The following is a 10712-nucleotide window of genomic DNA, read 5'->3' on the forward strand; positions in this document are numbered from 1 at the left end:
AAAACGAATCAAGCTACCATCAGGTTTCACTGGATATGACCTGGTGCACCTACCTCAGGCCTCAGGTCCAGAACCAGGTGTTTGACCACCTTTCCAAAAGGTTTGGCGAGCGCCAGAATGTCGTTGAGAAAGTTGTAGCCCCTCCTGAAGCCAAGGATGTTGATGACCCTCATACCCTGAAGTCAAACACATGTAAGATCTTTAGTGCAGAGCTAAGGTGTTTTAAAGATGTAGGCGGCTCTTTGGGACTAAAGAGGGAGGAATGAATCCTGATGGGAAACCAAGACATACCCCTCTCCGTGTGTTGTCTGCGGAAAAGAAGATGAAGAAAGTTTAGCCCGATTTCATAAAAACCTGCAGCTAAGATCTGATTGGTTCCTGATCCTCCTCAGTATGCTGATTACCAACCGATGCCACTGGAGTCTATGGAGGCGTCGCCTTCATCGTCTTCCAGCTCATCCAGCGTCACAAAGTCCTCCATGTTCTCCAAGAAGCTCTGGTCAAACTGAAACACAGACATTTGTCAAAAAGGAGAAAACTCAAACCTCTGGGCTCTATTCAGAACAACCATCTTACCTCTTCCTCAGGCTCGTCTCCTTCTGCCGCCTCATTGCTCTCGTCTGCGTCAACGTTCTCCTTCTTTTCTGACTCATCTGTAGGACCACCAGGTCCGGTCTTATCCTCTGACTCTGCCTCCTTTGTAGCCCCGTCCTCTGCTGCGTCATCGTCACCAGAGTCCTGTTGTTCAAACAAGAACCTTCAACTGATGAAGTGAAAGTGCCTTCTTGTGGTGAGACCTGCTTTGGAGCTTCCTTCCTTATTTCATTAGAGCTGCAGGAGCCCTGATCTCCTGATGAAGGTCTTATTAACCCGATTCTTTCTCCCTTCACTTCTTTTACTAACATGTCTTTAAAAATCTAGATCAGGTCTGGATTAGAAGACGGTCTTACTTTATTTACTTTTACTAAATGGTACCTAAATCCTCATCAATACTCAGATATTGTGTCCTAGCATTTTTGTACCGTTAAGCACTCCTCCATTAGAGCCATGAAAGGTGTCATTTAAATTTTTATTTTTTGTGCAGCTTCAGTAGATTTTCTTAGAAACAAAGGAATATGTTTTAAAGCAGCATCAGCTGCTGCTGCTGCATTTCCATGGAGTTCCTTTAAATCAATCTTGTTTTTGGATTGCCTGAACTCTGATCCTTTCTTTACCGGCTGTCAAAGCTGCGTCATTCCTCACCTCCTCCTTGTTTTTCTCTTCCCGCTGGTCGTCATCCTCCTCCTTCGCAGACTCAGATCTCTCAGGCTGCTCTTCATCTTCACTGTCTTCACTCGTTAACCCCTCCCTCTGTCCCCCCTGCTTTTCTTCAGGTTCTTCTTCTTTGTCCTCCCCCTCTCCTGCAGGTTTTTCTTTGTCATCATTGTCATCCCTCTTCTTCCTCTCCTCTCTCCCCTTGGATGAAGACTTGGACGTCCTGGAGGTTTCTGACCTGCTGCTCCTACGGCTCTGAGTGTCTTTCTCCCCCTGCCTGTGGCTCACACTGGGGGAAAAAAACAAACAAAAAAAATCAGGAACCTAGCCTTTTCCCAGTCAGACAAACCAAAGGTGCCTGCAGCTGCCTTAAATAAAGTAAGCAGGGGTGGTTTCTGATTTAACTCACTTGAGGGTTTTGTATTTGGTGCAGATGTTGAGGCGGATCAGCCTTCCTTTGATGATGAGCGGGTTCATGCTGTAATACTTCACCAGCATCTCTGCATCCTCCACAGTTCCCAGTTGGACAAACGCCTGGAAGGTCATGATAAGCACGATGAAGCACTATCAGTAGTAACCCAACTGTCCTTAATATTGCCTCAGCAGACCCAGTACCAAAATATTACTGTACTGGTATCTGCGCAGTGATTCAGTGATCATGATCATAAGAAGGGAATTTTCGTATCCATGTTGAATATGAGCTTGTAAGCTCATATTCAACATGACTGTTCAACTTGATTGTGGAACATCTAAGCAAAGACACCTATTCTCTACATTTTGTCTGATACATGTATTAGGCTTTTCCTAAGCAGGATGGAACCAATCATACCACCCATGACTTCCATCATCGTAAAAGTACAAAAAACGCTTACAGCACAAATGTGCCGCAAATGTCTAGGAAATCTTGCCTAGTATGCGTATTATAATTAATTTTGGGGTTGTCTTTTTTTTTTTTCCTTTTTTTATTGTCCTGAAGTTGCTTGGAGATTTTAAGAATGTAAAGACACTATTTCTGGCTTTTTCCAGGTTAATGCACTATATCATAAGGGACTATTAAGAGGCTCAAATATCTGTTGGCGAGCAGAAAATTTGCCATTAATAGAAGCGACCTCTTTATTGCAGCGTGGTTGTTGTGCTTGTTTGGCTTCTTTTGGGCTCATTTTCTTAGAGGGCTTTCTCTCGTGAGCTCTGACAACACGTGTTTTGTTTATGTCAGTTTAAAGCAGTGTGTGCGGTTTGTGTGCTTAAGGTGAGATGGAGTGTATCTGACTACAGTGGGTTACTACTTAAGGGTTTAAAGAAAAAAAAGCTGTTTTTCAGTATTTTTTTTTTTATAATGAGCCATATGCAGGCTCAAACTTAGGTTGAATGTGATTTGCAGACATTGCTGCAATTTTCCACACATCATTTATAGAATGCAGAGCGACTGACGACACACGCTGTGATGGGAAGGTGTTTCTACACTCTCCGTTGGTGCAGTTCAAATTTAATTTCCGGCCTTTAAGTTCAGGTAATTAGCTCCAGGATTGCTTATCAAACTTTGAGGACGTCAACAGGTTATTACATAACATGTCAGTTATGAATGCTCAAATGTTATGAAGCGTTTTACATGGAAATGCTCCCATCCAACAGACCTTAGTGATATTTGGAAGTTAAACCTTCTCTGGTTCTGCTTTCAAGCTGGGTCGACATCATGCATGTGCTCAGGTTTAAAACCAAAGCTGTCTAAATTCAGGACCAACACAAGTTCAAATAATATCTCATGTGTTATATGACTTGAAATGTAAACAACCTTTAACATGTTAGATTGTTTGGTGAGTTTAGAGTAAAATAAAACTACGGTCTGTCTCTAAGACTTCTGTTTTTATTACATCTTTCACTTCCAACAACCTGCGGTTGCCACCAGGCGGTCATCAGTCAACAGCTCAGATCCTCGCTTCACCCTAATGTTTGAACAATCAGGATATTCCTCAGATGGCTAAATCCTAAGTGAGGCTGCAGAAGGTGGTTCTGTTTGGTTTTACCTGGTCAGTCAGAAAGAGGTGCTTGTCCACGGTACCAAAGCGTCTGGAGATGGTCAGGAGCTCCTTCTTCTTCTCGTCATCTTTGGGCAGGTTGGCAAAGAACACCACCTTGCTGCCTTGGCCGGTGACGTCCCTGTTGGGCTTCTCCATCGGCAGATCAGACGACCGGTGGGATTTCTTGAAAACAAGGACGATGCGTTGGGTCAATTTGTCACATTTCTCCCATCAACCCCAGCACCATGTCACAGTTACCTCAATGGCCATCAGCCTCTTGGACAGGTAGAAGGTGACTGGTTTTCCATACAGCTTGGTTGGATGCTGCTGGTAGTAGTTGACCATGCTCAGAGCTGCTTCATGAGTATCCATCTCCAGGAAGGCCTGAGGAACAACAAGAGGTAGAAAGTGACCCAGCTGCCGCAGGTTGGAGTGCTTGGTGCATCCCAACCTTCTGGGTTTTAAAGAGTTTAATAATTACCAGAACCAGCTAATCATTCCTGTGATTTAATTCAGAACCTGCCTCTCTTCCACCTTCACCCCTGGAATGAATTTATCAGTTTAAACTCCATCTCATTCACTATATGAGGGCATATACGGGCCCCCCCTACTAGTCTGTCTGTTGATCCCTGAAAGAGTTTCAGGTGTTCAGATGTCAAGAACCAGCTTGTTCCTCTGAAAGTTCAAGTATGACAAGAAAAATGGCTAGAAAGAAAAAGTTCAACCTTAGATGAAACTTCCCTGGTGAAAACCTGCAGCTGATTCATTTGTGATCCAGTAAAAATGAATAAACAATAAAACCCAAACAGGAGCCTCTGATGTCTGGAACAGGTCTGACAGACCGAACCCAGATTTTTTTCCTTTTATCAGAACAGGCAGAGGATCCTGCCTTGACAGAACCAAACAGTGACCCAGAGGAGGGCTGGTCTACCTTGTTGTTGAGAATCAGGTGCTCTCTGAGTCGCCCGAAGGTCTCGGTGAAGGCAAACAGCGTCTTGTTGCTTAGGGGCTTCCTTTCGTACTTCACCACCACCACTCTGCTCCGAGACTGAGGAAACATTCATCAGGACCAGCGTAAGCAGAAATATCTGGGCCGAAGCATGACATCAGCAGGTAATTCAACTCACCACGTTGGGTCCCATCATGTTTTCAGAGCGACCGCGGCCTCCTGCAGACAAATACATTCAATAAGAAAACCAACTTCAGAGCTGCACCCAATATGGGAGGTGCTGGACTTCATAGATGGACGGTGTCGTCTCACCCCAGCTGGAGGACATCCCTCCTATGGGTCCGGTGGACATGGGGGCTGGGCCCAGAAGACCTGCAGAAAGGTTGGGGGTCTCCCTGTGGCCCCAGCCAGTTAACAACAGTTGGATGAAAATGTTCTCCAATGTGAACCAACAGAGTTAATGACACTGATTATTAGGACTGAAACAATTATAACTAATTTGTTCATTGAATCTTTAACTAGATTAACGGTACACAGACTCTAAAACATGGTATTTGCTAAAAGAATAACCTACCGTATTTTCACGACCATAAGGCGCACCGTACTAAAAGGCGCAGTCTCAGTTATGTGTCCCATTCGACTGAAAATTTCTTCAAATTTTCAGTCGAAGTCTGCTCTCTCCTCAATGTTACAGACTGCAGCTTTAAGGCATCTTTTTTGGATTAATAAAAAAAGAAAATACTAAAATAATCAATAGGAAAAAGATTTAAAAAAAAAAAAAAAAACTTTTTTTTTTAATTAGGTGTCAAATGTATTTCAGGTTTGATTTAAATGTTTCCAATCAAATCATTTCACACCATCAAGGAAAGGCAAAAATAAATTCCTAATGGTGGTATGGTGGAAGACACCAAGCCAAGAAGTGTCCCTTATTTAATTTTCATAGTTGGTAACCCTACATCCTTTCCGTCCAGCTCTTCCAGGACTTACTCTAGTCCAACGCTCCAATTTCCCAATGGTTCATCACTTCTTTCTCAGTAGTAGTTAGGGTTGAGAATTGATAAGATTTTCATGATTCCGATTCCCTTATCGATTCTATGAAACGATTTGATTCCTTATCGATTCTCTTATTGATTCTGTTAACAATGAACTTGGTAAGTGCACGGTGACATTAATCTACCTTCGCCTGGGACATTCTATTTCTGCCTAACTCTGCGACAACAGAAGGCAGTAAACGGGAGCTGCCAGCCTCTGAGCGAGCCAGGCTACCCGTCTCCTCCCAGCCATCTAAATCTAAAGGAGAAGGCATCCATTTAATGAAAAAGCACTGAGATGAGTAGGACTGATTAAAGCCAGTATCAGTACTCCAAAAGCAGGTATGGAAATCATATTTGTAATACACACTTGCTGTTCAAAATCGCATTAAAAATGTGAAGTTGATTTGACTGTGGTTACTGCTTGGTTATGGGGCACCATCACTTATTACTGCATATTTTATCGACTAGTAAGTTAGTGGACGTATTGTGGAGCACCACTCCAAGTTAGTATCAGGTAGTGTTAATTTATATTTACACCACTTACCTTCTACCAGGTTCCCAGTCTGGATACCTGAAACAACAGGAAATCTGTTTATCAAAGGCTTCCCCATCTCTGCAGAGCTTCTGGTTCATTTCTGTACCGTATGAACACATTATATATATATATATACGCATTATATAGGAAGTCATTTCTACAATCCTTTACTTCAACTATAACTTTATTGCCTGGTTCCAGTCTGTGCCACAAATATGATGATCTAACCTTTAGCTCTGCTTGCTTTTTAATTTGTTTGTTTAATTCTGGCTCTGACTTACATGTCCAGAAGCCTTCGCCTGTTCTCAGCATGTCGGAGGCCATTAAGGTGCTGGTCCCACTCCTGCCAGAAGAACAAAACACAGATCAGTCAGTCAACATCCTCAATACGGATACAGTAGCTTAAAGGCTTATCATCCAGAGAAGCCGAGAACAGTAGGATGGGTCTGGTGAATATTACTAAGGCTTTTCTCTGTTGTTTAGCTCTTAATGTTGTGAACACTGATTCCATGTTGATAAAAAGCCAAATCAAAGGTTCTGTCTCTCTGAGATAAAATGGTATGGCTGCACGGTGTTCTGGAAAGAAAAGGCCAATAGAGGTGCTGTCTGTTTGCCTGTTGGAAAATACATAAACTTTGCTGCTGCAGCTCAAGCTGAGCATCTTTAGAGAACCTGACTAAACAGGGAGGATCTCAGCAGAACAAGAGGCTGAGATGAAGCTGCGGCATTAAATGCTTCATGAAACCAACATGGAGATGGACTACCTAAGAACCTGGACCCACTGCATCTCTCTGGGATCTGTTACAGCACTTCAGCTCAGAAGGTAAGGAAACCAAAGACAGGCTCATCATGCTGAAGAGAGTGAAATGAGAGGATTTAACCAAGTAAACTGGGGCTTCAGTCTCTTGAAACATAAGGTGATAACCAGCTCTCATGGCTGACAGAAAGCTCAAACATTTACAGTTAGTCCCAAAAGAAAAGAAGAAGCAGGCTGGACGTACTCACCATGGTGGAATGAACATCAAAGTCACAAAGAGAGCACACGTGAGGGAACATGGGGGGTATGACTCCCAGGAAGTCCTGGATCTTCCCGCTTGAAGGTGTGCCCATCCTCCTTGACATAAACATGGGGTCTGATGATGGCCCCATGCTGTACCCGGAGCTGTAGCTGTCCCGCATGGAGCTGAAGCCAAAGTCTCCAGAAGAATGGACCCTGGAAAGGCCCTGACCCAGAGACGGGTCCCAGCTATCCCGCCCGCCTCGAAAAGCTGCTTCAGAGGAAGAGGACGCAGCTCCTCGATCCCCTCCGCCAACTTTACGGCTCTTCAGCTGCATCAGGATGCGGGGCAGCGTTTCCATGCTGATGTCCTCGTCAGGGAGTTCAGCCAGAGCGTCCAGGTCAGAGGGCGACAGGCCCAAACTGGAAAACAGCTTCATGTGACGGCCAAGATGACCACCTCCATCTGGGCTCTCCATCCCGCCCATCCCAAGGCCCGAGGACCCACCCCCCATTGAGCGACTGGGACCCTGTTCGTTCATGTTAAAGTTCAGCCCCCGACTCACAGAGAACGCTGTCTGAGAACCATCGGACTGAGACTGCTGAGCCATTACTTCACCAGGTGGAGGCAAGACAGAGAGAAGCAGGCAGCAAAGAGTCTATGAAAGGTTCCTCTTCTTCTCTGAAGAATGTCTGAGTTCTGCTGAGACACAATGAAGCAGAGAAAACCTTCAACCAAAGAGTCCAGAGGGAAGGCAGAAGCTGGTGGAGCCGCCTGAGCCGGCGAGATAACTGTAGAGGGAAGATCACAGCAGGAGACAGAAAAGGCTGCACCTCTACATGATGTGGAGCAGAGTGATGGAGAAGCTTAAAGAGGCACGGCATCATTATAAAACTTTACAAAGCAAAACCAATGCCTGCAGGCTGAGAAAGTCTGTTAAAAACCTGATTCTACAGAAGGAAGCCTGGAGAAGGACATCTTCACCATTTCTACTGCTTTCAAACCAGGACCAAAGAGTTAACTGAAACATACCATTTTTTTTTTAACTATGAAACTGGATTTTACTGGAGATGAGATTTGGAAGAGAACTGCAGGTTCAGTTATCTAGGCATCAGACAAATTGAAAGGTCCACAATTCAAGAAAAGAAAGAAATGCAAGTTTCAATGCAAGTATCAAAGTTTGTATTTTGTTCAAGTCATAGATTAAAACTCACTTTCATTAATAGTTTTAGTTTATGAACCAAAGCAGGAGGACCTTTTCATTCAGACCTTCTGCCTCTGAAAATCAATGTTTAATTTACCAGAATACATCTTCAACACTGCGACTGGATGACGTAAAACAATAATATCGTTATTGCCAAGTTTACATGGACACAAAAATTGCACTGAAAGCCTGATCAGATCAAAAATGTGTCATGCAAACATGTAAACATGAAAAGTGTAATTCAATTTGGTCCAATCAGAAAGAAATTTCATTCCGATAAAGATGTTTTTTTTTCCCCGATCGCCATTCTGATTGCTGTCCATGTACACACCGAATTTGATCTTCGGAGTAAAATCAACTCTTCTGTGCAACATCAACGTGACATTTTTCTTTTACGGGACAAGAGGGGAAAAAAAATGGGGACAAAAACAATGATCAAGTCCTTGAAAGTCTGAAATAAGGGACTACTATGGCTTTAGAAGAGAATGCAGCACAGGATGAGTACTGTACAAGTCATGTCAAAAAATTATCCTTATGTGGTAAATCTGCAGTCCTACGAAGCACAACGACAAGACACTAAATTAACTATTCAAGTGAAATACTCTCAAAATTCCCGTGGCAAAAGAAAGTTATTAATAGCCAAATTCATGAGTAACTATAAAGTGTCACTCCTTACTGTAAAACTTGAATGCACCACAAAGCTATTACCACAGCTTTTGCACATCATGTGGCCTAATACATCAAATAACTTAGTATGAGAAAAGATGCATCTATTAATGTTACAAAACAAATAGACTGAAGGAAAAAAGTGCCATCTTATATGATTTTTACTGTTAATTTTCTCAACAAAGGTTTCAAACTAACAACACAGTGGCTGGGAGGTGCATATTTCCCAAAATCACACACAGGTTAAAATATAACCAGCTCTGAGGGATGTCTCAGCAAACGAGTGGCTATTTCAAAAGACAACAGCACCAAAGTATATAATAAAAGCTACAGATTTTAACTTGAAAGTTGGGATACAGTGCTTTAGCCAGCACCTGCAGCGAGTATTTTTTCATACAATATATTTTTGAATCAAGCATTCACAATTTTAACAGAATATTTCTTATATATAAACATTATATTGCCTTCAGCCTTTAACATATATAACTCATTGTAAAAGAACAGATAAGTTACGTTTCATTTCATAACTTTAGAACTATATAGGTGTTTATTCCAGCTTATAAAAAAGGTCAAAAGTGTCCAGACAAATTTTATTATAGGTTTTTTATCGCAAAGATTCTTGATTTTTGATAAATAGAAAAGATAAAGCAAAATATGTTAGGAAATCTTGAATAAATAAATCTAGATGTGAATCATCTTCTGATAACTTTGTATTCCAGACTATTTTCAACAGGTCTGAGTTGAAACCTGTTGGCTCTGTGGAAATTTACTCCTGATCAAAGCTAAATATTTCCTACCGTTTTCATATATTTTCTGAAGTCCTGACACCACAGTTCTTCGCAGAAGAGCAAATAGAAAATTCATTCTTCAATAATCAGTAGGCTAAACGGTATTGCTCCCCTCTATTGAAAGTCCAAATGAACAAAACATCAAGTAGACAGACGGCACCAAATCCTACAAAGGCACTAAATTGCCCCTAAGGCGGAAACCATTTAAAACTATCAGATCATAGTGCAGCTAATCAACCCTTTAAATGTAATCTATCGAAAAATAAAAAGAACAGTAACAAAACCTTCGTTACCCCTGCAGTATAATCCCATTTAGCTAACATATGCAATCCGAATCAGTTCATATAAACCGTTAGATTTCTAATTCAGCAGAGGCTGAATATAAATATTAGTAGACAGCTTATGAATTAGTGTTGTAAAATTGGTTAAACGCAGTTTAAATCAAAATTGTTCCCACAGATCAGCAGCAGATTTAAGGTTAACGTTAGCTTCCAGCTAACCGTCCAAATATTAACCGGGATAAAAAATAAAAAAAAATCAGGTTTCAATAAAGTAACACGAACGTTTTTGTTTTGTTTGTTTTGTTTGGTTTTTTTTTGTGGAGAAAGGTAAAATAGAAAATATTGAGATGCTGGTTTTCAATTCAGCTTGAGGGCCTAGCTTTAACCAAACCTCCGTTGGGAAGCTAACGTTAGCTTAACATGCTAACATGAGGGGCTATTTCTTGTGTGTTGCCTAAAGAAAAAAAACAAGCAAGCACCTGAAGATAGCCGCTGCTCGACGTTAAAGTTCACTTACTTAGAGCACAGAGTGCATTTGTGAGATTTTAATTTATTTTTTTATTTATTTTTTTTTACTTACCGCAGACGCACACTGTTGCAGTCGCTACTTCTTCTTCTTCTTATGTTTTGTATTTGCGGATGGCAACCAACTTAAGATGCATATACCGCCACCTAGCAGACTGGAGTGTGGTTATCAGTAATGTCAGAGGGAAGTTATTAATTCAGGTAATGCACCTACTGTATAAGTTGTTTGCCAAACGCCATTAAAAAAAAAAGAAGAAGAAGAAGTTATTAATTCACCTCAATGGCATGAACGAAACTGCATATTATCTATGAATCAATATCTATACAAACTTACATATAAATGAATATGTAGTCACTACTTCTTCTTTTTGTAGTGTTTTTTTTTTTTATCTTCTTTTTTATGGCGGTTGGCAAACTAGTTAAAGTGTAGTACCGCCTCTAACTGATAAGGAGGTAAAAA

General features: G+C 41.6%; 1 protein-coding gene across 2 annotated transcripts in view; it reads right to left on the reverse strand.

Annotated features, from left to right (window-relative positions):
• Positions 1–10362, reverse strand: part of LOC107082710 (matrin-3-like) — a 15214-nt gene extending 4852 nt beyond the window's left edge. Inside the window, exons 1-15 of one of the 2 annotated variants that reach the window (XM_015371506.1) lie at positions 10308–10362; positions 6796–7487; positions 6072–6133; positions 5800–5826; positions 4534–4616; positions 4400–4440; positions 4204–4320; positions 3531–3656; positions 3279–3455; positions 1664–1788; positions 1243–1543; positions 577–738; positions 409–505; positions 292–308; positions 54–176 (exon numbers count right to left, since the gene is read on the reverse strand). In XM_015371506.1, coding sequence (XP_015226992.1) covers positions 54–176; positions 292–308; positions 409–505; positions 577–738; positions 1243–1543; positions 1664–1788; positions 3279–3455; positions 3531–3656; positions 4204–4320; positions 4400–4440; positions 4534–4616; positions 5800–5826; positions 6072–6133; positions 6796–7398 — 2061 coding nt within the window. In that variant the 5' untranslated portion in view covers positions 7399–7487; positions 10308–10362. Of the gene's footprint in view, positions 1–53; positions 177–291; positions 309–408; positions 506–576; positions 739–1242; positions 1544–1663; positions 1789–3278; positions 3456–3530; positions 3657–4203; positions 4321–4399; positions 4441–4533; positions 4617–5799; positions 5827–6071; positions 6134–6795; positions 7491–10307 lie in introns of both variants that reach the window. The other variant, XM_015371507.1, reaches the window with a different exon arrangement.
• Positions 10363–10712: the final 350 nt, after the last annotated feature.

This window comes from Cyprinodon variegatus, unplaced genomic scaffold (assembly GCF_000732505.1).
Source record: "Cyprinodon variegatus isolate N-32 unplaced genomic scaffold, C_variegatus-1.0 Scaffold59, whole genome shotgun sequence".
Classification (NCBI taxonomy): Eukaryota; Metazoa; Chordata; class Actinopteri; order Cyprinodontiformes; family Cyprinodontidae; genus Cyprinodon; species Cyprinodon variegatus.